The sequence below is a fragment of the Triplophysa rosa genome, linkage group LG3 (assembly GCF_024868665.1).
Source record: "Triplophysa rosa linkage group LG3, Trosa_1v2, whole genome shotgun sequence".
NCBI lineage: Eukaryota > Metazoa > Chordata > Actinopteri > Cypriniformes > Nemacheilidae > Triplophysa > Triplophysa rosa.
In genome coordinates, this window is record NC_079892.1 from 11,114,924 (window position 1) to 11,140,845 (window position 25,922).

The window sequence follows — 25,922 nt, forward strand, 5'->3', positions numbered from 1 at the left end:
TAAGAGCCAATCAAATTTTAGGTTTGGGTGTAGCGATAAAGTTAGGGTTGGGTTTTACAAAAGTGGCTGAAAACACGGCATTATGCATGACAGGCAAATAACTAGCGATGTCACATTGTAGAAACGCCCACACACCTGCACAAACATGCATACCCAGCTTTAACAAAAAAGAAACTTTTTGAATACAATTTTTCACTGTACCCTGATAGTCTCTGTGACGTATGCTGTCGTATAGACATCTAGAAGACGTCTGTAAGATGTCTATGATTTAGAATTTATATAAAGCTGATCTTTTTAAGATGTTTATCAGATGTTTTTACACGGCAGACGTTTTCCAGATTTCCAGATCTTTAGCAGACATCGTATAGACATATCTTGGGTATACAGTATGTGTTTTTAGAATTTGTTGTATGTAAAAACGTGTCTCCGCTGGTTGTAGTGGTGCAGTAAATCTACATTTTACTGGAGAAACGTAAATAAATGTTGAGTAGCACAAACGCAGTCCTGTAGGTCACCATTTTTGTTTTGGTTATGCTCACTCATGCATACTGTATAGACTGAACACGTGAGTGCATGACATCACAATTTTTATAGAGTTTTTTGGTTTACACAAAAACAATAATAATATCGTTTTGCACTTTCAGTCAGCCAAAAAGTAGGCAAAACCGTCAAAACTCATAAAAGTGTTCAGGTTTAGTTTTCAGAAAATGCCTGCTATCACTGTATGTACAGGATTTAGCTTTACATTGACATTACCTTTACATTATGTTCTTTGGCACATTTGCATCAGTGATAACAGCAAATAGATCCGGTCATACTGTCCATTTTTTTTTTATAGCGCTTTTACAATTTGCTTTGCATCAAAGCAGCTATACAAGAAAACCACAACCAAGGAAAACAACATAAGTTGAACACAACCAAAAAATAAGACAAACCTTAAAAGAAATATCAAATAGAGTAGGTAAAGTAATGTTCATTGTACTGTAAATGTACTGTAACGCCGGTCAGGTCTAGTTGGGGTGGGAGTAATTGAGTCTTTTGAGAAGAAGAGTGAACAGAAATAGCTTGAAACAACAAGCCAGAGTTTCTGCCTGATTTGATTACGTTCCTGGCAGCGTGTTTTTATGTTACACTGTCGAGGGTTACTGGAGATCATCGAGCCTGAATCTCTTCCTCGCTCATCCCTCCACCCCTCTAGCCTTCCCACTGACTGACGTTCCCTCTGACAGCATCCTGATGAGAAATCCACAGCGTTCAGCCGTCGAAAAGCTTCCTGTGAGGTTAATGGGAAATGCCAGCTGTCTGCCCCCAGCATCACGAAATGCGCTGGAGGTCCGTACAGCTGAAACGAGAGGGTTGTCTCCTTCCCACCGAATGGTGGGGTATCTATAAAAATTGTATGTGACTTGTAAACATGATATTTAAAGCTGCAATCCATAACGTTTTTGGTTAAAAATTGAATATACAGAAAACATGTTTAAAACTGAACCTGCAATTTTATGTCTTAAACTGAGATGGCGAGAGGCAAAGTTACAGATTGTAGATTTAAAGTTGGCATGAAACTTAGGGCGAGTTCCAAACAGCATTTTTGCACTCTTGAAGGGCACTTTGGGAAGAGGACGGCGCACAAAAAGTCACTTCAGATGAAGTCAAAAAGATTTTTTTCATTGCTTCATTCGCCAAATGTATTTCAAACATTGTAAAAAACAAAATTTCGCTAATACCTCTGGAGTTCACACATCAAGAGTTCTGCTCTTCAAAGTAAAGAGAGCATAGGAATGTTCACTTCCATTTGGAATCAATTGGATCATTGGATGTTGGCTGGCCATCCATTTGAAAATCATTCTAGCCAAGCGCCCGTGTCGAGACAAACGTCATGAAGAGATTTGGAGGTTCATTTTTTTATTAAACATTACGAGAGCACATTCATTTTCATAAAATATTAAATTATTTATAATAAACAGCAATGTTCCATAAATCATTATTCCATTGATTATAAGGATTTTGTAGAATTTTACAAGATTTTGTAAGATTATACGTTTTTTGATTAGTTTAATGTCATTATACTAGACCACATTAGATGATGTAATCAACATTTGTTTAACGCTGGTTCAGAACGCTGGTTGGTTCATTACTGAAACGTTTGAACAAAATACAATCAACAGAATATTTTTATAGGGCTGGGACGATATATATCGTGCTTCACACTTATAAGACATGTCTAGGGCGATTCTGAAATCGCAAGGCTTCGATTCTGTGTTTTATGCACAGCTCTTCCGTGTACTACGGCTTTTTGTTCAGTAGGATCTAAAATCACTACGAGATTAAGCATATGAGTCGTTTATAACGTGCATTTGAAAAAGCGACACTCGTCAAAAATCATATATACTTTATTATGATAAAAATTCCTGAAAGGTTTGAACAATAGCGATAAAATATGCCCTTTGGCATTTCCTGGAACTACGTGTGTAAATCGTACTTCTTCTGCTGCCCGTATTTGGAGTTTCTGCGCGAGAGCACCAACTGGCTTTCGGATGTGGCGGAATTTAACCGTAATTCATTGAGAAACTGAGCATAAGAATTGTACGATATATCGTCCCAGCCCTATTTATAACCGATTTAAAATGTTAAACAAATATTTGGAAGATTGAATTTTGGAAGATTTAAAATATGAATATGAACTGAAACCGGAAGATGTGTTTACATTTTGCGAAGTGGCTTGTATTCTTGTCAGGCAATTCTTGAGTGTGTATTTGTGTGTAATTGTGTGAGAAAATCAGTGTGAGACTTTTGCTTAGTCAGAAAACGTTGAAGTCCTGTCCATCTACCATTATATTAAAAGCAGTAGCTAGATTAACTAAATTGAAGTTGCTGTTTTTTATTACGTTTAGATGACTGCTACCCTGTGTGGCATTGTAACACACTGTGACCATGACAACCCAAGCGGGTGGGTGTGTGAGTATATGCAGCTGTTAGGGTGGAGCTGAGATGTTTCCTTTATCTCTCAGACTAATTTTCTCTGTGTGTTTGTTGTCTCTAATATGATTATTCTCAATGTATTCTTAATGAATCATCGCATGAGCTCTGTCTCTACATCTCCCAATGTGTATCCTGAGATCACAACCTAACACTAATGACCAGGGAAGTTTTGATTTGAAGGGCAAAAGCTTGGTTTGGATGTGAGAAGATGGTTATGTGAAGATCTGTTGTATTATTTCCGTGTGTATGTGTATTTGAATATAAACACGTTGGATAAAAGCTTCTGCAAAATAAGATAAAGTGTTATTAGTTATGTTCATCAGCACATGGTGTTTGTTTGCAGATTCTCATGTATTTGGGCGTGTTGTTTTTCCAACCCAGCTTGACTGTTTTGTTACTTGTCTCGGCCCCCCTTTATGTTAGCGAAATCACGTCTCCAAAGTCCTTTAATGTGATCGCAATGAATCAACGTAAATGGGAATAAACCGCTCCGGAACCTCTGACGGCAGAACAGTTCCGGAAATTCTCAAATTTATCGCTTGAGCGTTACTGTGTTTGGAAACGCCAGGGGCCGGTTTGAACATGGAAGACATTGAAAACACATGAAACTCTTCACTCGTTGATTAGTTTGAGCGATTCAGTGAGCCTCAAAAAGGCCAAACTGCCATATGGTTGAGGGGGAATTTCGAAGAGGATTGCAGAATGAGAGCGTAAGAGAATGCTGCAGGATGTTCTACATCGAGGGGTATTTTTAGCAGCTGAAGAGCCTCTTTTCTACTTTTTCCCAGAGACAGGGATTCATAGTTTCTGTCAGCTAGCATAGGACTGCTGTATTAACTCTCTTAGCAATACTTTTAACAATATTGTCACGAGTGAAAATCTGCTAATACAACAGTTAAAGTTACAGTATAGTTCACTTAAAAATGAAAATTCTGTCATCATTTACTCACCCTCAAGTTGTTTCAAACCCTATATGAATTTCTTCGTTCTGTTGAACACGCACACAAAAAAAGATATTTGGAAGACTGTTAGCCATTTTCAGTTCTAGGACATCATCCATAGTAGATTTATACCACAGTAGAAATGTATTATTGTTTTTGTTCTGTTGAATGCAAAATGAGATATTTTTAAGAATTTAGGAAAACAAACAGTTCTGGGGCACCTTTGACTACCATTTAAAATGTTCCTACTATGGTATTCAATGATGTCCCAGAAGTGTTTGTGTTCATCAGAACAAAGTCATTTATACAGGTATCAAAAAGATATGCATTTTCATGGGTTTATGTAGTAAAAGAATGGTTTACGTCATTGACCGGTTGGGCCGAGGTTGGTGGACAATCTTCCCTGATTAAAACATCTAAAACAATCTCTAGATGTAGTTTTTAAAGGCTGATAAGTGCTGTGATACATAGCCTTGCCACATTCTTTTAACCTCCTCATCCACATGTCCGTGACCTCCGCTGAAATACGATTAACCCAATTACCACGCACCGGTGTTGGCGTTTCATCAGAAAGCTCCTGTTGGTCCCTCTGCACTCAGAGTTGTTAAAGCCAGTGTTTCCAGCAGATTCTACTGTTATCTTTGTCTTCGGGTCAATGTGCCATTATCATTTGTATTCAGAAGTAGACTGGGGATATTCTACGCTCTCTACTCTAATAAAGGACCCTTTGTTCATCCTTTTTGATACAAACCTGAGTCTTCACAATTAATTTCCTGTGTAATGTCAATGTGTTCTGTTGGAAAGGAGTGAACCAATAACCAAAAGATTGATCGTAAACTATAAAACTGCATGTGGTAATGTGATGTACAGTGGTCGAGCATTGTGTTGGCTAATGTAAGGTCATGGGTTCAATTCTAGGAAGGCACATAAATGTAGACCTTGGACTACAAGTCATCTTGAGTAAAAGCATCTGCCAAATGCTTAAATGTGAAGACACTGTTGTTGAAAGAAGCAAGCTGTTGGTCTGTCCTGATTTAGTTGGGGCATGTATTAATTTGGTACATCTGTCGTATCACTCGCTCACTCTCTCTCTCCCCCTCTCGTTGTGTTACCAGGTATACAAATAGACACAACGTCATGGGATATCATGCTGGTATCGATCCAAGGAATATTTCATTCATGGGGAACATAATGTCTCGCATCGCATAGCAGTGCTGTTAAATTGCATTTAATGCATACGAGATGTCACACTACTGATAGATAAGACATCACTGATGCCCCTTCGTTCTCACATTGCAAGAAATTTAATGAGGTAGTGGTTCTGGGGTACAGTATAAATCACACATGACTCTTTATAGCTCTTGTATTTATGATGGCTGATTAATGGGTGTACAGATTGGCAAGCTGTTTTAAAGCAGACTGATTTACTGCTTTTCAATTACTCTCACTCTGATGACTCTCTTACATCATTAAAAAGAAAGTCAGTATTTGCATCTTTAAGTTATGGATTTGAACATGGTGTTAGTATTGGTAATAGCTTGCCGTGAGATTAGGAACCACTGCAGAGAGCAATGCGAAGAATTTGAAATTTTCTTCAGACGATCTAAGCTGTGAAAAAGACGCCCGCCACAATGTTCTGGATGGTTGTTAGGACGTTTCTGTGCGGTTGCTATGGTGTTCTAGGTGGTTGCAAGGGAGTTGCTGTGCAGTTGCTTTGATGTTCTAGGCTGTTGCAAGGGTGTTGCTATGATGTTCTGGGTGGTTGCTTGTATGCAGATGCTTTGATGTTCTGGGTGGTTGCAATGCTATGTGGTTGCTTTGTTCTTGGTGGTTGCTAGGGTGTTTGCTAAGATGTTTTAGGTGGTTGCAAGGGCATTGGTATATGATTGCGAAGATGTTCTTGGTGTTTGCTATGCAGATGTTTTGATGTTCTTGATGGTTGCAAGGGCGTTGCCATGCCTTTGCAATGATGTTTTGGTGGTTGCTATGCAGTTACTATGGTGTTCTAGGTGGTTGCCAGGGGGATTGCTGTGGTTGCTATGATGTTCCAGACAGTTGCAATGGCGTTGCCATCCATTTGCTGTGATGTTCTGGTGTTTGCTATGCAGTTGCTGTGATGTTCTGGGTGGTTGCAAGGGTGTGTTTGATATGAAGTATCAATGGGTTTGTTTAAAGTCATAACAAGCATCACAGATGATGTCACCAGTCATGACCTCCAGCTATGAAAACATTCTACGGATGGTCAGTTTGTCTTAGAAGTATCTTACAACATACGCAGTTACAATGACTATCCCTATAAGTGTATTCATTTGCCCATTTTGCCAAATCATACAAAATGACAAGCACGTCATGAAAAGATAGGAGAAAAAAAGAGGACGTACTGTAGGAAATCAGATGTTATAAGTGAAGCGAGATGGGGCAGGAAATTACACGGATGAGTCCAATAAGAGTTGCTTTGCCTCTGTTTCTGTGGATGGTCACGGAGATCTTAATGTTATTGTTATAAATGTCAGAGATTGAGGTGAATACTGAATGGACTGCAAGTACATCAAGGCCTTGCTTTGCTGTAATGAAAGATTCTCAATCTTTTCTCATTTAACGTGTGCATGTTGGGGGGTGTGCAGCTCAGAGGTATGGGGTAAACGGAGGATGACAGAAAATTATTGTGAAAGAAGAGATTTTCCACTAGGAGGTATGTTAAAAGAGATGTCTGGCCTACTGTATGTTTGAATGAATCTCAACCTTCAAGATCAGCTGTAGAGTATCTTATATAATACAATTTCTTTGTAAAAATGTACACTGTAAAAAATACTCTTGCAGCTTACTGCTCGACCTTTATCTTTTGCTGTCTTTCCTTGAAATAATGAATGGTAACTAGGTATTTATTTACATGCTGAAATAGCGCTTTCATTCTGAGCCCAGATGCAAACTATGTTTAGTTTCACAATCCAAAGAGTCTCTGTGGAGAGTCATCGGTGCGTCTCCGCATACCAGAGCTGTTCTTGTTTTTGTGCGTATGAATAGGAAGCTTAATGTAGATCGCCCTCACGTCTTTTTAAATCTCATTCATCCTCCTGTTTGTCTTCCCAGGCTAAAGTTCGACCACCTTAAACAGAGTATTTTCATTCGACAAAAATGATGTGTGACCTCACATCTTCCCTCCATCATTTTTTCAACCTCCATCACCAAATTGACAGTATTACCTTTGATATCCCCATTTCTTTGTTGTCGTGCCAATGTTTCTAATAAAAGTAAGTCTCACAAAGATAGGCCTTGTTTAACACAACCGGTTCAGTCTGTATCTCATTGCCAGCAGCTGGCCGGTGATGTTTACAGATCACAGCTGGAGACTCTTGGGTCCGTCTTCCAAAGCTCCGGTTCTGAACGCAAACGCTTCCAGATTGTTGCTCTACGGGTTCTGACTCTCATACCAACCAGGGCATGAGAAAATGTTCACAAAGACACATTCGCACACAGCGTGATCATTAACTTCGCAGAATATTGATGTTTGTGACTCTCGAAGTTGAAATGTTTAGATGGGGAAGGGTTGTTTGGACATCTGGTAGTACTGCCATTAACACACCTTAAGACACTTGAGCAAATTTGTCAGGATTAAAAACAAGTCTATAACTTTTGCCTAGTATGAAACATAACATTGCAGGTTACTTACAGGTAACTACATACTTATCTTTACACAGGTTTAAGTTAAATGACGTCAAACTGATATTTCCCTTGAAATTGTCCCTGACAGAGTTGTGATAATAAATATTTGACTGATGGGGGTTGTTTGACCTTACACAGTTATTTGAGAGAACTGTAATTGTTGTGTACACGGGGATCTGTATTTGCTGTAGTACCTCTGACATTTCTCCATCATTTGAGTCATAGTTTTATACATATATAGTTTGTATAAAATATATAGTTTTGTACCTGATTTTTACTGTACTTTTCTGTTATGTTTAGGGCTGCACGGTTATGGGCAAAATGATAGTCACGGTTATTTTGCTCAAATTTTTAATCACTATTGATAATCACATCATAATTAGTTTTAATTTCACTTCAGCATGTTTAATATACTTTACAGCCAATTGATACGTTTTAATCTGCTTCCATTTAAAAAAAGTCTATCATCTAAACGCAACTCCAATAATTAGCATTTTGTGACCTTTGGAATGAAACCTTGCTACTCCATCATTACTATTGGTCACCCTTTATGTTTGTCAGTGGGTTTAAAAAAAAAAGTATTAAAATAGTACAAATACAGAGAAGAAATGTAGTTTTTTTTATTTCCCGTGAAGTGGCAGTTTAAAAGATGCACGCTTTTAGTCCGACAGCGATGATTTTCTGACCGTATCGGGAGTTGTGCTTATTGTGCTTGCTTTAAAAACATTAATAACAGAACTATTATGCTCAATTAACTGTGGGAAGCATAAATCGTTATCACGATTAAAATATGATTAATCGTGCAGCTCTAGTTATGGTCACTATATCATTTTTTTACAGAATTCTTGCATTCCTGAAAGATGCTAAATTTAGATTCCAACATTTATGAGGGTTGTTACATACTGTAACATAAAGCTTTGTTAAAGAAGCAAAGTGGCATCAAGTTTCCTCTTAAGGACATTTATATACTCTGGAAAAGATATAAAATTACACCAAAGTTTGTGAACTCTACCGTAATACCTGTTGAGGTGAACAGAATCAGACAACTACAATACACTTTCATTCCAGTCCCACGCGCACACACTCCATAATGAATTCAGGCTTGGTGGCTTTCAGGGCTCTGTTCTTTTGCTTTTGTTATTACTGCAAATCACCACACCGCAATCCCTTCCAGATGGCCCCATCCTCTCCCTCTGCCTGATCCAATTGCCCGTTTTTACGACTGCCTCCGGAGCGAGTTTTCATGCATCTTTCTGCCCGTATCCGGAAACGTCTCGCTTGGTCTTTTCTGTAGGATGTAACAGCATAACTTAATATGGTCACTGTTGCGGAGAGGTCTTGGCTCTGATTAGAGGGAATGCCCTCGAGAGGCACTTCAAAGTTCAACGTGAAAAGCAGAGATGCTTTTAGCGCTTCATGGCAGATTTCGGTTTGCGTTGCTGGATAATTAGCCGATCGCGTTGAGTGTCAATGTAAGAAGATCTACTGCTCTTAAAACTGAAGTTGAAGGAAGGATAGTAAAGAATCTAGATGGACCAGATGTTTTATTTCAATCCCTGAGATGCTTCTTATGGCGTCAATCCATTACATCAGCTCTATACTTATGTGAGAACAATTTAGTGCATGTGTTTCATTGGCACGGTTTTATTTTATATAAACTTTTTTAAGGTCAGGTTTTATTAAGATCATGGATAATAACTTGGCAATAAAGATGAGGCTTAAAACTGCATCTTTCACAAAAAAAATCATTTTCTGACATCACAAATTCACCCTCATGTCATTCCACCTGTATGACTTTCTTCCTCCGTGAATCGGGTGAGATCGAAATGTTTCGCATTAAATATCTCTTCAAATATTTTGGTTAGTGTTGTGCTTGCTGAAGCATTATTATTAGTAGTAGTAGTACTCTTACCCTCATTGGTTCTGCATCATTCATATGGACATAATACATCATGTAGTTTGTTTTCCAAGGAAGCGGATCTTGTTCTGTGAAAAATGGACCGAAGCCATATCTCAGGATAAACTATCAGAGACATTTAGAACAGTTGTGATTTCTGCTTTCTCACTGTCCCCGGGGCTTCACTCAGTTATTAGTGCATGTTGAGTCACATGCTGTTTCGGGCATGAGCGGTGTGAGTGTTGGAATGCTTTGAGCATGGCTGGAGGTACGGTCAGAAATGAGAGGTATTTTGCTGAGTCTGTCACACAGGGCCAAAGTATAGAAAAAGCAAGAGAGACAGATGAGAAATGAACCTTCCCTTTCTCCGTCTCTCTTCAGACGTCATCACAGTGTCATATTGTACATAAGCTGTATTATCCAGCAGCTTGTTTGTTCCAAGCAGGAACCAAAATGCGTTTTTTATTACCAGTAGCAGGTGAATTGGGGACGTGTAGATGCCATACGTGTTTCTTACTACTGTAGCCGTCAAGCTGTATATTGCTTTCTTATTGTAATTTAAATCCTGTAAAATTCAATAATCCATATTCGCAACAAACAGAACAGGTCGTTGTATTACTTGCTTGAGGATTGTTTTACTCCATTGCTCTGTAAAAAAATACTAAGAAAGTCAAGACACGTCGAGTTTGTAAAGTATCTCGTGTTTTTGTTAAAAGGACAGTTCAACCAAAAACGGAAATTCTGTCATTTACTCACCTTCGAGTGGTTCAAAATCTGTATAAATGTCTTTGTTGTGAAGAACACAGAGAAAGGTAGTTGGAAGAATGAAACCAAGAAACCAAACAGTTCTTGGCCACCATTGGCGTCCATAGTAGGAAAAATGACAATGGTAGTCAAAAGTGCCCCAGAACTGTTTGTTTTCCTACATTCTTCAAAATATCTTCTTTTGTGTTCAACAGAACAAAGACATTTATAAAGCAATTTTTCCTACTATAGTAGTCAATGGTGGCCAAGAGAACTGTTTGGTTAGAAGCATTCTTCCAAATAACATTCTCTGTGTTTATCACAACAAAGACATTTATACAGAACTTCATTTTTGGGTGAACTGTTCCTTTCATACTTAAGGATGAATCGCCTTTTTACTCATTTGTAAGTGTCCTTGTTAACTTCTCATGAGAAATTTTCCACAAAGCTGTTCAAAGATGCACAACAGATGTTTTCTTTTGCAGGTCATTTTGCATGTCTTTGATACTGAATCACATCAGTAACATCAGAGAACGTCAGGCTGTCATTCTTATACAGTTCTACTCAAAACGTGTAATATTGCAGTTTCTAATGAAGTCACCGTGCTCAACAGAGTTAGTGTTAAGTTTTTGTGCCTTTGAGGTATACTGTGTGTGTGTTCTCTGTGGGACCTTTATCCGGTTTCTACAATACCTCTGCATGTTCCCTACCAAGAGTAAAAGAACCATATAGAGCTATTCCTAGTTTCCTACTAATGTGTGTGTGCTTGCTGACTGAGAGAGTAGACCATGGAGATAGTTCAATCACAAATCCATTATCAAAAAAAGATAAGTAGGGATACTTCACCCAAAAATGAAAATTTACTCATTTACTCTACCTCAGATTGTTCCAAACCTGTATAAATGTCTTTGTTTTGCTGACCACACAGGAAGAAATTTGAAAAAATGTCAGATCTCCATAGTAGGGAAAATAAATACTATGGGAGTCAATATGCGGCGAGATCTGACATACTTCTAAATATCTTCCGGTGTGTTCAGCAAAACAAAGAAATGTATACAGGTTTGGAACAATCTGAGGGTGAGTAAATAATGACAGAATTTTCATTTTTGGGTGAAGTATCCCTTTAAGTCTCTTGAATATTTTTTTTCTGTGTAGTTTAACCAGTTTTTATGTCAGTTTAAGTGCGACAGTACTCCAATGTCATTCCAAACCTGTATGACTTTCTTTCTTCTGGAGAACACAAAAGAAGATATTTTGAAGAATGTTGGGAGCCAAACAACATTGAACCCCCAATTGACTTCCATTCTATAGACACATAACCACCGAGACATTTCTCAAAATATCTTATTTTGTGTTCCACAGAAGAAAGAGTCATAAAGGTTTGAGGGTGAATAAAGGATGGCGACCATTTTATTTCTGTGGGTGAACTATCTGTTAGAGATCTTAATTTATATGTGAATTAGATTTCTGTTCGGAGTGTGATCTGAATCTGATCTTTGATTTGATGCTGGTCTTTGATGCGTTTGAGCTGTATTGTATAAGAATTTAAAATAGACACATTTGCAAAGGCTCTGCTTAATCCCTGTCTTAATCTATTCGTATTGTCTCACTTTTTCAAACCTTCATAGAATACGGTTTTCTTTATTGGTTAAAGATTACAGATTAGGATTTGATATTTGCAGAGGAGAGATTAAACTCAAATCCCGCTTGGCTGTGGTATATTTTTCTCTGCTCGACATTTAAAGGGCAGTGCTGTTCCGCTAATCTAATAACTATATTACAGATGTCTTACATAAAAGTAAGGAGCTAATATTATAAGCCCCTGAAAAGCTTTGATGTATCTTCCTTCGGTGGCAGACATGTTTCGCTCAGTGATGGAGTGAAGTTGAACTGGATTGCAATTCACTTTAGACGTGTTCACATTAGTTACTCCAGATCAAATCGTGTTTCTATTGTGTTGCTGTAGATGCGGATTTACTTTTTCCAATCTTAAAATGGTTTGTTTCTCTCTCCACAGGTGTGGTAGTGGCCGCTCCCATTTTAGCAGCAGTCAAGATGGTGGCGCTGTCGCTGAAGATTTGTGTGCGGCAGTGCAATGTGGTCAAGACCATGCAGTTTGAGCCCTCCACTCCAATTTACGACGCATGTCGGATTATCAGAGAGAGAGTTCCAGAAGCCCAAACCGGACAAGGTAAGAGACAGTTCCAAGATGTGGATTCCAGCATGTTTAGGCTTCATACAATTTTCGTACTTTTATATGAAAAATGTCATGATGGGGCTGTCACAATATCAGATTTTGTCACATGATTATTGAGGTCAAAAGACTTCAAGATAACAATATTATTGCAATATATGTTGATTTTTTACAAAATTAAATACAAAATGTGATTAGTCAGATTTATCTTCAATGTGTCCTTTTAAGAAAGATGAGGTTTTAATCTTTCAGAAGATATCATATATTTTATGATCCACAATTTATAGATTTGATTATACAATTTTGGACCCGTGGGTCCTCAAGGGGTGGCAGAGTTTAAAACAATATAGAATAAAGGAACAGTTCACCCAAAAGTGAAACTTCTGTTTTCATTTACTCATCCTCAACTGGTTCCAAATCTGTATAAATTTCTTTGTTCGGATGAACACAGAGAAAGATATTTGGAAGAATGCTTGTAACCAAACAGTTCTTGGCCACCATTGACTACCATAGTACAAAAAATATAGGAATGTAGGAAAGCAAACGGTTCTGGTGCACTTTTGACTACTATTGTCATTTTTTTCTACTATGGTAGTCAATGGTGGCCAAGAACTGTACATGCATTATTCCCAAAATCTTTGTGTGTTCATCAGAACAAAGACATTTATACAGATTTGGAACAACTCAAGGGTGAGTAAATGATGAACTGTCCCTTTAACATGGATTTAAATCGAGTGGTTATTGGTAATACTGATACTGTATATTGTGAGATCCCTACGTCCACATGAAACAACAAAGACTACACACTTATTTGGACGCTATATTGCTTTATAAATGCTTGGCGTCAGCTGAAAATATGTTTAGGAGCGTTGCAATTCATAACCTTTGCTTCTCTGTCACCATCTCTTTTTGAAACATAAAATTGCAGGTGTTTTCGATACGTGGGTTAAAACTGACATTACTAGCGAAATGATCATGTCTGCTCAAACCATACATCATTATTCCAAGCTTAGCAGTGTGAATCGGGGTAAGGAGGTCATTTTGAATACGGATTTTTCATATACTTGCTGATATAGCTGTAATTTGTTTATGAATTCGTTAAAACATGAAACATGAAAAATATTCTTTTCTTTGAAATAATGTTATTATTAGGCCGTAATACAACACACAAAAATTGTATACAGAAAGTAAATATATCATTAAATGAGTGAAACTATTTAATCAGCAAGAAGTTTACACTACTGAAGAGTAGTGTAAACTTGATCTTTGGCCGGCTGATTTCTGCAAATCTGCAGATCTTGACAAAAATTTGGATTTCAGGCTAAATGTTTCACATCTGCAGTGCAGAAAGAAATGTTTGTTAATCCAACATGTCAAAACTTCAGTTGCTTTATAAACAGCCTCAGCTGATCGCCAATTCTGCTTCATACGGAGTCTCTGCTCTCCATCTCTCTCACTTTCTGAGCCAACACCATTTATTAAACCATCTCTGTTTGCTTGAGCCTTAAAAATGTGCTTGTGTGTGATGTGTCTGAAGCTCTGTGTACATTCATTATACACCCATCTACATTTATATGACTGCTGTCTCAGTGCACTGGACATGATTGCTATTATAAATGGCCACAATGAATTGGATTCGATCTTGTAAATGTCAGTTGTTTTCAACTACGAGCATTCTTGACATCCAAAACAAATTGCTTTGAGATTTAATGAAGAGTCGGATTTATTACGTCCATATTTGTTGGCACATAAAGTAACCAGAGCTTCTGGTGTTTTCTTTCATGGGGTGAATTTTTTTTATTTATATCAAAATTATTTCAGCATCAGATTATGGGCTGTTCCTGTCCGATGATGACCCTAGAAAAGGAATCTGGTTGGAATCCGGACGCACCCTCGATTACTACATGCTGCGGAATGGGGTAAATCACATTGTTAAACAAATTTGCAGTTTCCTCAGGCCATAGGTAAACAGTGATGTAAAACAGATGCTTAAAAAAACATATATCCATTGTGGTTCTGAACGTCAGTTGAGCCGTGTTGTCATCTTGGCAGGATGTCTTGGAGTACAAGAAGAAACAAAGACCTCAAAAGATCAAAATGCTGGATGGGGCCATTAAAACCATCATGGTTGATGACTCCAAGACCGTAGGCGAGCTGTTGGTCACCATTTGCAGTAGGATAGGTGGGTGCTATTTTTATCAGGTGCCATCCACTGAATAGCGTGCAAAAGTGACCACATGCTTTTTAAAGGTGCTTTGTGTGATATTTAAGAGGATCTATTGACAGACATACAATATAATATACATAACAATGTCTTCAGAGGTGTATAAAGACCTTACATAAAAAAGCGTTATGTTTTTATTATCTTAGAATGATCTATTTCTATCTACATACACCTCGGGTCCCCTTGCATGGAATTCGCCATGTTGTTTCTACAGTAGCCCTAAACGGACAAACTGCTCTACAGAGCGTGTTTCGTAAATACGTTATCTCCTTCAGCAAAGAAGAGAAAATGTGACAACATCTTAGTTCTGTTTCAGCCACCCTCATGCTTCGAAAGGGAGGGGGGAGGGGTGGAGAGAGGCATTGGTTGCAATTCGCAACCTCACCACCACATGCCGCAAAAATTTCCACAGTGCACTTTTAAATCGGAAAATAGTAAAGAAATAGAAGTCTTAATAAAAAGAGTGCTAAGTCATGAACCAGTTGTTTACTCATACATAACATCATAAAAAATACAAACTGCGATTGCCTCTTCAAGAATAAGTATACTTATAGTATAGTACTTAAATGTAATTCAAGTCATTAAGTAAACTTAAGCATAGTTTTAAGCATATACTTTATGTAGTAAGTATACTTATATCAATGTAGTAGTAGTTGTAGTATATTATAAGTGTATTTTTGTTCTATTTGAGACTAAATTGGCCCACTTTTTTGTTTATAAAAGAATACTTTTTAACAGGAGTAATCTTGGAATACACAACTACGTTTTTAATATAGTTTCATACTTTAACTATACTACAAGTTATCTTAGCTATACTGATAGCGTGCTACTTGTAGCACATTTTTAGTTGATAAAAGTACACTTTGAAGTACTGTATACTCTCAGCAAACTACTAGATTATTTTTACACGGCGAGTATACTTGTTTTTAAGTCAATTTAAAATCATACTTAGTTCACTATTTGTATAGTATTTATATTCTGCTGTTTTTATTATATACCTGCTGTTTATTTAATAGTCTACTTAATCAAAAAAGTAACCGCAATACAGGTCAAGTGGACTATAGAAATATACAATAGAATACTTTATTATACTTACATGTACAGTATATGCCAAACATACTTAAAAAACACTTAAGTATACTGGACTTAAAAGTATATTTCTCATTAAGAGTACATTGAGAGTAGACTGTACATTAAAATAACTTTTAAGTACATTAGAGGTAGACTGGAAGTACACTTTATTATTTTAGGTTTAAGAATGCTACTGTACTACTAGTTTTAGTTTTAAGTGTACTTCTATACTGCTAGTTTTAAGTATACTACTTTTAAGGGTTGTCCTTTTACATGTTTGTCAAAATGTTTCAGTGTCTAATTCCAGTTTAATTGGGCAGTTTTTTGGTCAGAGTAAGCAGCAATGTGGTCCAGACTTATCCCAGCGTGAGAAGTAAAACTCTCCCTCAGTCCCTTGAATTATTTATCCCATCTTAGTTTTCCTAATGATTTACAACCTGCGGTAAAGCCTGCAGGCACAACTATTGATTATATTTTCAGATCCCTGTGAGCTAAATTATATTTTATTTTAATAGCACAAAATTTTGTCCAAAACCCATAGACGAGAGGGAAAGATTGATCGATGGATTAAATGCTAAATTTACAATACTTGGTATTTAATGCTAAACTTACATCACACGACAGCAGTTTGAAGTTATGGCTGCACTCAGTGACTTTGATTGNTATCCCAGCGTGAGAAGTAAAACTCTCCCTCAGTCCCTTGAATTATTTATCCCATCTTAGTTTTCCTAATGATTTACAACCTGCGGTAAAGCCTGCAGGCACAACTATTGATTATATTTTCAGATCCCTGTGAGCTAAATTATATTTTATTTTAATAGCACAAAATTTTGTCCAAAACCCATAGACGAGAGGGAAAGATTGATCGATGGACACGGCTGATTATCTTCTGCCCCACAGGAATAACTAACTATGAGGAGTACTCGCTGATCCAGGAGCAGGTGGAGGAGAAGAGAGAGGATGGGACGGGGACGCTGAAGAAAGACCGAACTCTCCTCAGAGACGAGAGGAAGATGGAGAAGCTAAAAGCCAAACTTCACACAGATGATGACTGTGAGATTCCTCACCAAACACTCCTGAAAACAAAATGCTTCACTAAGAATTAAACTCACACACACTTCTGAAAGATTTTTATAAACTAAAATGCAATGAATATAGCTGACAGAAACAATCCAAAACATGGTCAGAGTCCAAGCTCATGACAAATGAGTCATTCATAATAACAAATAGTTTATAAGAAATGAAATCTGTAGGTGTTTTACCTCACAGAAAATTGATTTTGCTAATGCTAATCTAGCTAAATGTTTCTTTCGTAGTAAATTGGCTGGATCATAGTCGGACGTTTCGTGAGCAGGGCGTAGAGGAGAGCGAGATACTACTTCTCAGAAGGAAGTTCTTCTACTCCGACCAGAACGTGGACTCACGTGACCCCGTTCAGCTCAACCTCCTCTACGTGCAGGTAAAGGATGATCTCCAAATAATTCTTTTAGGTATTCACTGTAAGTGATATATAAATGAAAGCAACCACAGCATATTTAATGTTTAAAATGCACTTGTGTGGAGTATTTTCGACCAGTAAGTTATCACTGTGGGCGGGGTTTCGGAGAAAGTAGAAACCGAGCGACCTTAAAAAAAGTCTACTATTGAAAGTCGTGCGATGTTATGATGAGAATTTTTTTAGGGTTTATGATTGTGATTGCTTTATTTTAATTTTTTTAAATCATAGTTTAAATTTGATTTTATAACGCCCATAATTTTCGTTTTTCATTCTGACGCAAACCTCTTTCTCATTGCTAGTAAGCTTCAGAGCGACAGCTCTCTGTAAAATGGGGAACAGCATAATAGTCAATAAACATAATAATAACAAAAATCATTATTTTCATTATAATTAGTAAACAATAACACCTTTGCATGACAGTGAAAGACAATAACTTTAGGTTAAATGTACTTTATTATTATCCCCCAAAAAATGATTTTAACATAATAATAATAATAATACATTTAACCTAGTGTTATTGTCTTGAACTGTCATGCAGAGGTATTATAGTAAACACATAATAAACATTTCTCTTAATTTAAATAAAATTTAATTAGAAATGATGCCTTAGCAATAAACTGAAATAAGTTTAAGGCACTATTTAAAATGTATTTTGCAATATAAAAAATTAACAAATAAATGCAAAAGCACATAATAAAATTGCTAGAAATTAAACGAAAATTATGAAAATAAAATACAAAATCAAAGGTTAATTCAAAATATTAAAACTACAATAAAATTGAGAACAAAACTTCAATAACTGCTGTCATTTTGTCTGTCCTCTATTCATCTTTTTTGGCTGGATTGACTGTATTGCAACAGTTTGCCAAAACGTCTGTGTTGCCACCTGCTCTAACAATTAATTAGCTTCTCTGAATCACTATTACATAGACATTTAAAGATTTGGCTGTCATTGTTTTAGTTTTATGAAAGCTGTGGAAAATTCATCTGCACTCAAGCATGAATTATTGGTCAGCCCAGAAGACAATCCAGTTGTCTTCACAGATGCTGATTTGTTGATCGTCTGTGGTGCAATATTTTTGTAAATGTAGTGGAAATGTTGGCCGTGCCCACATTGTTCTAACCAGCTATGATACAAGATGTTTGGAGTTTTGTGTAGTGCATTAAAATGTTTGTTATGTAACAATGCAAAGTGGGAATTTTGACCAATGACATCTGACTTTGGACAGCGCTACTTAACACAATGTGATAAAAATATATTTCCCATTTACACTAACACGCAATGTTCGCTTGTCACTTCATTGCATTATGTGGTTTTGACATGGTGTTAATCTCCACATTCAACACATTTTGCTCTCTCTTTGTTCCAAATCTGTATAAATGTCTTTGTTCTGATGAACACAGAGAATGATATTTGGAAGAATGCTTATAACCAGACAGATTTTGCCCCCATTGACTACCATAGTATAGAAAAAATACAATGGTTGTCAAAAGTGCCCCAGAACTGTTTACTGTACATTCTTCAAAATGTCTTCTTTTGTGTTCAACAGAACAAAAAAAAGATTTAGTAATTTTTCATACTATGGGAGTCAATGGGGGGCAAAATCTGTCTGGTTAGAAGCATTCTTCCAAATATCTTTCTCTGTGTTCATCAGTAATGTATACAGATTTGGAACAACTCGAAGTTGAGTAAATGATGACAGAATTTTCATTTTTGAGTGAAGTGTCCCTTTAAGGAGGGAAACAGCTCAAGGTTTCCCTGAGGTGTTGAGCTGTGGTAGGACTCCAGCTGGAGCACATGGCTTTCTGTAGATGCGTTTGTGTGTTTCTGCCTGAGGAGACGAGAGCTACCGCCTACTGTCCAACGCACACGCACACACACACACACGCACACACACACGCACACACACACACACACACACACACACACACTCACACACACACACACATACCTGTACTCATTTGCTTGTATAAGATATATAAGGACCTTTGTGCTTACGTAAGACCAGTGTCTTAGTGCATTTGTGCATTTAAAAAAACGTTGTGAAACTTGTACGAAAGCTGAGGGAGTGTGTTTTGCATAGAAATACTACGTTACATGTCCAACTCGTTTTTTGACACTTTGCTCATGTTAAGCATGAGAATCCAGCACTTGTAATAGTGTAAATGAGTCAAAATGCATAAAATAGCTCTGTAACCCCTCTTTAAACTATTTTACATTTTTTGTATAATTGTATTAATGTAATTATTAGTATTTATATTGATTTGTATTGCAAAGAATAGAGCTTGAATATCATTTATTTGTCTGCTTGCTTTTTGCTTTTCTGCTATTGCTTGTTATATTGTTCTTTTTCAATTGATTGTTTATTAGTAATTGAATAACGGCTGTAGTGAGAATTAAATCAGCACTGACAAGAGGTGGGGCGCCAGATATTTTCCAAACAAATAATGCCATTTTCGGCCGAAATTTCAGTGCATCCATAGTATTTATTAACATTGTATACCACCGTATTGTACAGAAACAAATGTTATATTTCAAGGGGCAATGTGGAGATTTAAGTGGCATCTGGTGGTGAGGTTGCTAATTGCAACCAACGCCTCACTCCATCGCTCACCCCTCTGTTTCAAAGCACTACAGTGGCTGACACAGAACTAAGATGTCGTCACGTTTTCGCTTCTTTGCTGAAGGAGATAATGTATTTACGAAACGCTCTCTGTAGAGCAGTTTGTCTGTTTAGGGCTACTGTAGAAACAACATGGTGAATTCCATGTAATGGGACCCTTGCTGTATGTAGATAGAAATAGATCATTGTAAGAGAATAAAAACATAACGCTTCATTATGTAAGGTCTTTATACACCTCTGAACACATAGTTATTTGTATTATATTGCTTCACACACAGCACCTTTAAAAAAACATGATTCAGTGATAATACCATTATACTTTATCATGGATACAGGTGAAACACACAAACACCTCCCTCCATTCCTCTGCCTCTCTCTTCCTCTCTGGTAAACACACACTCCCCCATGAAATTCTCTGACACGTTGCCATACATACACCCACATACTTAAAAAAAAAACTGAATAACGGATCACATAGACACATGCAGACACACACGCTCTTACACATGCATATGAGCGGTAATGTTTGGCAGGCTGAAGGGGATTTCTCCGCTCCGCATTGAGACAGAGACACAGGGGGCGTGATGAAGTGATATCTGGGTTTGTCATGTTCTCATAAACATGTTTCTCTGTTTCTGCTACCGTTACAATGTCGATGTCATCCCGGGAATCCTGCCAGATGATTGGTAGATTTCCTGAGGGCGGGGCATCATGGTCTTGTTTACGATGATGTTTAACTTCATGACCTCAGCACCCCCTCACACTCAAATCTGTGCCAAGTTTACTCACTGGCGTACGAGTGCGTGCGGTAATTGTTGGCTCTGCGGATTTAATTGCTTCATCTTAATTGAAAACTCATTCCCACAGACAGAAAAGATGCTCTCTTATTTTAAGGATCCTCACTTGGCAAAGCTTTAAAGCTGCAATGTGTAACTTTCGCCTCTCTGGCGCCATCTCTGTTTTAAACATAAAATTGCAGGTTACTTTACGTACTTTTCTTCACATTGATGGACATAAAAAAAAATGTGTATGTTTTCTTTTTAGGTTTATTTGTAGTAAAACCATAACAACAAATTTACTATGGTCTCTTTTGTAGTTCAACTATGGCATGTTTACTTCAGTAAGAAGCATTTTTCGTCCAGTTCCGTGTGAAAAAATTGCATCATTTTTAGCAGCTCAGATAAGAACACACCCCCTCCTCACAAAATCTATCTACCGCTCAACATGGCTTTGATGCATAACGGTAGATTGGCGCTGATATACACGCAGATGTCCTTGAATTACCCAACCCTGTTCACGACTGAGCTGTTTTCTATCGCTCATTAAGTTTTTAAAGCTGCTTATTTGTCACGCTCCACTGTAAAACTGTGCGTTTTATTTGTCTGTGCGTTTTATTTGTATTATGTCTCTGCTCATATCTCATTCTATGGTAATGTACGACCCTAAATATTTTATCTCTTTTATAAAATGTTTAAGTGTTTGTTTTACCGTTTTATCAGTTTCTATGGTTATTATTACGTCTGTAAATAAATATGCATGGCTCCTCTGTGATCAAACTCATGTGTTCGCATGAAGATAAATTCAAAGTGAAAGTGTGAGTTTGTAATGTAAGGAAACCAGAAATGCGCTTCTCATGTGGTCAGTCACATGACCGTAATACATTATATTAATAATACAATTATTATTATTATTATATTACCAGAAACATAGAGAGGGTTTCAAAGCAACAACATAAACAAACGTTACTGCGCATGCACGCTTTTGTTGCCCAAAATTAATTTCTGGTACACATCCGCAAAGAATAAAGTCCCTGTAGATTATTTCTGATAACAAGCAAAAGAAATAGCAAGTAAATTATATGAGCTAGCAAGTTAAACGTATGTCTAGCCAGTATTATTTTATGTTTTCAGTAGAACCGTTGCTTGGCTAAACTTAAATACGACAAAGTTACATGACCCATTTAACAAATTGTTTATTTAATAAAAAATGTATTCAATGAAAAAATATTATAAATGATTGTAAATGCATATTAAATTGAATATAAATAGTTATATTATTAGCCACCAGCCAGACCGATCAACAAACATAGACCGGAAGTTAACTAGTTTTCACTACTTACATGCAAAAATAGGGTGTTTATCTCGCATCATTTCAATTATTCCTGCCATAGCAACCGCAGTGAACTCCCTAGCAACTCCCTACCAATGCCCTAGTGACCACCCAGAACACCTTAGCAACCCATCATCTAGTTGTTGGCAACAATAGTTACTCTTGTTACTTTGTTACGCTCACATTCCACAACTCCATCTTCTGTCTGTGTTTCAGGCGAGAGATGACATTCTCAACGGTTCCCACCCGGTGTCCTTTGACAAGGCCTGCGAGTTTGCTGGAATTCAGGCACAGATCCAGTTCGGTCCCCACGTGGAGCACAAACACAAGCAGGGATTTCTAGAGTAAGACCTCATGCGGCCTATTCAATACCGTTGTTACATGTTCACAGTTTTTCCATACATTCATTCAGTGTTGTCAGGATTCGGGAAGACTCATGTTCCAGGATGACCTCACGTGGTTTGTTCTTTTCTGAAGGGAAATGATTGTGTGTCTCGGGTGTAAATGTATCAAATGTTTTTTGCAGCCTGAAGGAGTTCCTACCAAAAGAATATATCAAACAGAGAGGGGCCGAGAAGAGAGTTTTTCAGGTTTGTGGTTTTACTTAATCCGTTATCCTAGTAAAAAAAGCTGTCAGCATGTGTTCGGCCTGAGAAAGGTCTATTTGTTTCTGGACATGTTTATTTAGCCCGGGAGGCCGGTTGAGCATGAAACATTCACTTATAAGGTCAAAAAAGAAGCGTCAAAGTGATGTAGAGCGAGTTAGTAAATAAATCCAAAACCAACGAAAGCTTGATTAAAAGCAAGAGAATAACGTCTTCAATGAACTTTAAAGGAAATGTTGGAAGATGTTTAGTTATGTTTGTTTACGTCACAGGAGCACAAAAGCTGCGGTGAGATGATGGAGATTGAGGCGAAGGTGAAATACGTAAAGCTTGCCCGCTCCCTGCGCACATACGGGGTGTCGTTCTTCCTGGTGAAGGTGAGTTACTTTTTTGGCGACTAAATTACACACATTTTTCAATTCAAATGGCGAAAGAGATGAGAAATAAAAAAATATGGACTGAGGGGGTCTGTGAAAGAAATACGTGCGTACATTTTTAAGCTCTGGAAATAGCGTTTGGTTGTAGCGTTTAATAATTCATTTTATCGGCAACACAAGTGAGATTTGTACAAAACACTGGACCTTTACCAGTGTATCATCATTTAATCTGCTTCTGCTGAACCTGTCAAAATGAATTTTCTCTTCTGTGTGTGTTGTGTTTGGTGTGTGTGGATGGGCGGGTGGTTGTGTTTGAGGATGTGTGGAGAAAAGCCAATAAAAGATCTCTCGCAGAATCATATCACAGCTGTCTTTGTTCCTTTCCTCTCAGTAGCAGATGTCTGAATTTTTGGCAAGTTTCGAATCGGTTTGATTTGAAGTCCAGCACTGGGCTTCTTGTTCTCCCGCTGATGTAATGTGAACATGTAGTGAGCAGTATTTTAAATGTACCTGTGACCCAAACTACTACTGCTACTGCAGGGGACTTCCCTGTCCAATGGCCATGCATTTTTAGCTCTCCCCTTCAGGCCCAACTTAAAACAAACCAATCAGAAAGGGAAGGGTAATATAAAGCCCCGCCCTACTTTTTTTCTAATTTCAGAAGCCGTTTCACTTGGATACACGTCACGATACGGGAAAAAGTCAATCGCAACTCAGAGGTTGCGCTAGACTTTTTTATATAGCCGTTGTTGTTTATATTAATTTATATATTGAATGTTTCTGTTGACATAAAATAATAATTACAGACAAATTATTTTTGTTCAGTGCAGGGGTAGTAGCCTACGATCACGCTCTAATGAAGGGAAATTACAAAACGGGGAGTTACAAATTGACCTTATTGTAACCCGTCAAAATGACGGACGGCCTTCAGATTTTTCTGTCACTGGTAAAAAAAATCTGTCAATGACGGAGAATTTTTGGTTAATGCGACCTCTGTCGCAACTTCCCTTTCATGGTGACTTGAAGTCAGTTTTTTCGGACTTTAATTACATTTTTCAATTAAATTTTAGTAATCAAATTAAATTAAATTTTAGTAAAAGTGTGTTTATTACACTGAAATCATGAAACTTAAAAAAAAACATTTCGTTCCTGATACACTTTAAAAGACTATTAATTATTTTTTCAAACATATTGTTTTAGTATGTAATTTTTAATAAAGGTTTTTAAACGAAACATTAAAATGAAAGTCATTTAAATTATAACATTTTGTGTAATTTTTTCGTGTAATCGACTGTTGTTTTCAATGTCGACTAGTAGGAGCTTACCGTTTAAAGTACCGTTTAACTAGTCGATTAGTTTCGCACATTCCTGATATTTTATTATTTTGCTATTGATTGTCATTGTTACAGGACCACCGGACGTTTGCAGAAAATTTTAGTGTAATGCTATGCCAATTACATAAAAATATTTCATATTTGTACATATTTACACGTAACATACCAAAATGTATGTGTATACATAGTTTCTGAGTTTGGAAAGTGGCACACCAAGCTGTCTGCTCATGGATCTCTTTTCGCTCATTAGTTCTGTTGCTAAATGCTGTTGTAAAAGAATGGATCCTAACAATAGACCACAACACTTTGAGCTAATGCACTCGTCCCTGACTGATGCACGCGATTACACAATGAAAATCTATATTTACCCACACTGAATAAGTCTCATCCTTGAGACTGAGACATCATGCCTGAGAACAGTAAACAATATCTGCACATCTTAACGTGAGATAAGCCGTTATTTATATTGTGCTTAAATCAGGGCTTATTTTGGCCCCTCAGGTGAAACAATAGCCCATAGATGTACAGTGTAAGAGGTCATTTAAACGTTCAGCGTTTTATTGTTATTTGTTTGTGTGCGGTTCAAGACCCCTGGCACAGGGTGCCATCTGTAGACGTTTGTTTATCGTTGTGTGTGTGTGTGTGTGTGTGTGTGTGTGATAGACCAGATAGAATAATGCTGTTATTGTTTGTGTGTGTATATTACATATGGGATTCAACAAATTTTTCAACCTACTAGTTATTGCACAAAAAATGTGAGGTAAAAATACAGAGGGAAATATGGATGATAAACTGCACGCATGCAAGGCAACGCTTTGTTCAGCGTGATTAATGAGCAAAACAAATATAGTAAACATAAATGCGGAGATGAAGTCGGCACAGCGTACCCATTGTATATTTCAGCGCTCTCCACACAATAAACAAACGGCTTATTTTTAAACAGGAGAAGATGAAAAGCAAGAATAAGTTGGTCCCGCGTCTTTTGGGCATTACCAAAGAGTCAGTGATGCGTGTGGAGGAGAAGACCAAAGAGGTGGTGCAGGAGTGGCCTCTCACCACAGTGAAGAGGTGGGCAGCGTCCCCCAAGAGCTTTACACTGGTATGTTCCATTATTCACTCTCAGCCCCCGGGCTTCTTTTATCTCCAGCAGGCAGCGGTTTGTTTGCACCACTCCTTTGAATTCCTCTGCATCTGCCTGACTGTTTGCTATATGTTTGTATAGTTACATATACTGTACAGTGGCCTCCGAAAAACACAACCGTATTTGGAGACCATTTTTAATAATTACAAAATATCAAATGGCATTTACAACCTTAATTACTTTGAATTAGCTTCACTTGTTTTTACCGGTTGTTTTAACCTGTTGCTGTCAAGGTCATGTATTGTGGATATGTGAAGTTGGTTCATCGTATTAAAGTGATAAGTTACCCAAAAATTAAAATTCTGCCATCATTTTCTCACCCTGTTGTCATTTCAAACCTGTTCTTCCGCAGATAACAGTCGTCGGTTTATCGTGACTGCCCTAAATAGAACACATTGTTATTATTGTGAAACGAGGTCGAGAACAATTTTTCTTGATGTTCACCTCCTGTTTTACAAGACTTAACCTTGCAGTCTGATGCACAGTTCTGCTCGACCATTAAGAGCCACTTATAGCATCTC

At 37.4% G+C, this 25,922-nt stretch overlaps 1 protein-coding gene across 5 annotated transcripts in view; it reads left to right on the forward strand.

The window, feature by feature from the left end:
• Nucleotides 1–25,922, forward strand: part of tln2b (talin 2b) — a 132,106-nt gene that overhangs the window by 48,215 nt on the left and 57,969 nt on the right. For all 5 annotated transcript variants that reach the window (XM_057329222.1, XM_057329225.1, XM_057329221.1 and 2 more), the window contains exons 2-10: nt 12,242–12,415; nt 14,240–14,337; nt 14,471–14,600; nt 16,614–16,766; nt 17,030–17,172; nt 22,161–22,288; nt 22,471–22,534; nt 22,822–22,926; nt 25,204–25,359. In XM_057329222.1, coding sequence (XP_057185205.1) covers nt 12,280–12,415; nt 14,240–14,337; nt 14,471–14,600; nt 16,614–16,766; nt 17,030–17,172; nt 22,161–22,288; nt 22,471–22,534; nt 22,822–22,926; nt 25,204–25,359 — 1,113 coding nt within the window. In that variant the 5' untranslated portion in view covers nt 12,242–12,279. The remainder of the gene's footprint in view (nt 1–12,241; nt 12,416–14,239; nt 14,338–14,470; nt 14,601–16,613; nt 16,767–17,029; nt 17,173–22,160; nt 22,289–22,470; nt 22,535–22,821; nt 22,927–25,203; nt 25,360–25,922) is intronic.